General features: G+C 48.6%; 1 protein-coding gene across 1 annotated transcript in view; it reads left to right on the top strand.

The window, feature by feature from the left end:
* The first annotated feature begins 1,200 nt into the window (after positions 1-1,200).
* The window catches only part of HSD17B8 (hydroxysteroid 17-beta dehydrogenase 8), a 10,866-nt gene continuing 8,662 nt past the window's right edge, over positions 1,201-3,404 (top strand). The window contains exons 1-3 of the mRNA XM_018558132.1: positions 1,201-1,292; positions 2,516-2,718; positions 2,796-2,912. Of these exons, the coding sequence (XP_018413634.1) occupies positions 1,247-1,292; positions 2,516-2,718; positions 2,796-2,912 (366 nt within the window). The 5' untranslated portion in view covers positions 1,201-1,246. The remainder of the gene's footprint in view (positions 1,293-2,515; positions 2,719-2,795; positions 2,913-3,404) is intronic.

Here is a 3,404-nt window from a genome sequence, read left to right as displayed (position 1 = left end):
GAGCGGGAAATGCCCGATATTCAAAAACAGGCAGCGATGCCTGTCAACATAGGTATTAGGTAACGATCGGTGCCCCCCCCCTCGCTGTCACCCCCTCTGCCGTTGTCCCGCTGGTCCCAGGCTCCACTGTGGCCGGTGCCAGCCTAAGATCAGCATGGTGCCTGTGTCACAGGGGGTCAGAGGGAGATCGGTACATGAGCTCCCTCCAGTCACCTCTCCACTGCAAGAATGCGGAAGTGTTGTATATTACATCACTTCCGCATTCTTGTGTCACTCTCCAGCTTCAGAATCTGATGGAGCAGATCTGTGCTTCATCAGCTTCTTTTGGGGGGTCCTAGGTGACATTGGGAGTCTTGGAGACCCCTGATGTCTCCATAAAGAAGACCTGTCACATATTTTGCTATCACATAAGGGGTTTTTATTAGCCCCCGTATGTGATAGCAATAAAGTTTAGTGGAAAAAAAAATGAAAGTCCCCTCTTCCAAAAAAATTAGTAACACAAAAAAACCACATTATTTGTAAAGTCCCCACCCATACATACACGCATGCAAACATGCATCGGGGGCGCATACCTGCGATAACGACGATTGCGCACATTATGCCGCGCGTGTTACATGTCGTCGCGAACGTCGCCATGAGAGCAATAAGTCTAGGGCCATCAATCACTGATAACACTAAACTGATGAGCGACAAAAGCTTTTAAAGCGTCGCCTATGGCCAATTTTGAGTATGGTAGTTTTCTGCGATTTCTCCTAATTATAGTAAAAAATAAAAACAGCAGTGGTGATTAAATACCACCAAAAGAAAGCTCTATCTGTCCCCATAAAATGGTATAAAATTCATTTCAGTACAGCGTTGCATGACGGAATAAATGTCAGTCAAAGTACCGCAGCGCTGAACACTGAAAAATGGCCTGGCCAGGAAGGGGGTGTAAACACCTGGTCTTCAAGCGGTTAAAACCCTTTTTTTTTACTTAACTTTATTACAAGCCCCTATGTGACAGTACATTTTATGTGACAGGTCCTCATTATGGAGGCATTCACATTTCATTCCTTTTGCAGTGTTTTATAATATTGCTTCCATCTCATTAAAAGAAAAATGTCTCCGCAGCTTCTCAGGGCAGCCAGTCGCCTGTGCCAGCAAGCTGAGCTGTCTGCAGGACGATCCTTCCTCCCCCTCCTCTCTATGGTGTGAGGCCGGTCTATCCTTCCGACTCTATGGTGGAGGTCAGTACTGACAGGGGATCATGGCTGCCTCCAGCAGGCTGAAGTCCACACTGGCTCTGGTGACAGGTCATTGAATGACAGTCTGTGATCTCACAATGTTACTGATTCTACTCTGCTCTGTGTATACATATATCTATCTATCTATCTTAGCTTCTTCTTTTCTGCCTTACTCTGCACTATGACTCCTTCTGCCTTTCTGTTTAATGCAACTTTGCTTTGAATTTAATCCTTAAACGGGATCTCCAGAAGTATAAAAAGTTAACCCTTCCCTGCACTGTAAGGGGTTAACTGCTCATTTTTCTCTAGGGGGCAGAATTGCACATTTTTAACCCGTTAGACTTCAATCTGAACCCTTGTAAAGCTGCATACAGTGTGGTTTTTCTTCCTAGCAACCGTCTCCTCATACTAACCTTAGCTTTCAATTTCCTGAAACAAAAACTCTCAGGCCTGAAAAAAAATTGCTCAAAAACCTGCAAAAAGGTTTCAGAATCTTTCTGAGAATACTCTCTATCAAGTGTGAATTATGGGGCCATTTATTAGAATACCCCCCAACACACCTCCTGGTTAGCCAGGCATTGCAGTAGCACAATGCCTTGCATGCTATGGGGTGCAAAAAAAGTAGTGTATGCAACACACAGCAGCTGGGAGGTGTCATACACAGTACCACATGCTAGGTCAGGGGCGCACAAACTCCGGCCCTCCAGCTGTTGTGGAACTACAAATCCCATGAGGCATTGCAGGACTCGCACAGCTGCAGGCATGACTCTCAGAGGCAGATACATGATGGGATTTGTGGTTTCTGCATAGGCTAGTGCAGGGGGAGGGCTAACACTAGCCCTGCCGCTGTTGTGGAACTACAAATCCCATGAGGCGTTACAAGGTTCTCAGAGCCACAGGCATGACTCTCAGAGGCAGATACATAATGGGATTTGTAGTTTCACCACAGCTGGGGGGCTAGAGTTTTCCTACCCCTGCATTAGGTGCACTGTGCGATAGCATGTGACAAACACACAGTGGGGGGAATTTATCAAAGCTGTAGCAGAGTTGCACTGCAGCAAATCAGCTTCTCTCTCTCATTTTCAAATCTTACCTGAGCAAACTGGAGAGAGATGCTGATTGGTTGCCATGGGCAACTGCTTCAGATTCTGTCTGCTCCAGTTTTAGGAAATCCCCCCCACACTTTAAATGTTAGGGATTGCATCTACTTTAAGGTCCTTTTCCAGGCCCCTGTGGGTACGAGTCACTTCCAAATACGTAATTGGAATATCCTGTTCCCTTTTATATTGTAGGTGGCGGCAGTGGCATCGGAAGAGCGGTGTGCCAGAGACTTTCCCGTGAAGGGGCTTCGGTCGCCGTCGTCGACGTGAACGTCAACTCTGCTAATGACACGCTACGGATGTTATCGCGTGACCTCCCCGGACAAGAGCACGCGGCGTTCGCGGCCGACGTCTCCCGGGCCGACAGCGTCAGCGCGCTAATGGAGCAGATCCAGGTAGACGGGGAGCGGTGTTGTGGGATTGGGATGGGCCTGGCGGTTCTGCAGATAACCTCTCGGCCTTGTCTCCTCAGTCGCTCTTCTCCTCGCCTCCTCGTGTCGCCGTCAGCAGCGCCGGAATCACACGGGACGAGTTTCTGCTTCGCTTGTCGGAGGAATCCTTTGATGCTGTGCTCAGCGTCAACCTCAAGGTAACCGGAGAGACTCCATGACACTGCTGGCGGCCTCATTTATCAAAGCGTCTGAATGAGAACTGTCTGCAGGCCGGTTCAGAGTCACATTCTGAGTGTAGGCTTCAGTCTGGGGAAAGTGTCTGCAAGAAGGACTGTCTGCATTGCTACAAACTCACCAGACAGGTTCATCACAATAAATAGGAATGCACTGATATGGGTATTTCGGTATCGAGTACATATATTTTTTTCCGGTACTTGCCGATACCGAATACCGATACCAGAAGTCCCATTAAGGAAGCCAGGCACCGTGTAATTACTCGCCACCCAGCTTCCCGATTACCAGAGAAGCCACCTCTATGCTTCTTGTCACGAGGTGACAAGGGAGCATGGAGCCGGCTTCCGGGCCAATCAGAAAGCCGGGCGCTGCGTCATTACACAGCGCCAGGCTTTCTGATTGGCCAGCTTCCCAACCAATCAGGAAGCTGGACAGCGAGCCATTAGACCCTGCCC

Source organism: Nanorana parkeri, unplaced genomic scaffold, assembly GCF_000935625.1.
Source record: "Nanorana parkeri isolate BGI_ZX_2015 unplaced genomic scaffold, ASM93562v1 scaffold321, whole genome shotgun sequence".
In the NCBI taxonomy this organism is placed as follows: Eukaryota; Metazoa; Chordata; class Amphibia; order Anura; family Dicroglossidae; genus Nanorana; species Nanorana parkeri.
The sequence above is the reverse complement of the archived record's forward strand: the minus strand, read 5'-3'. Positions and strand labels throughout refer to the sequence as shown.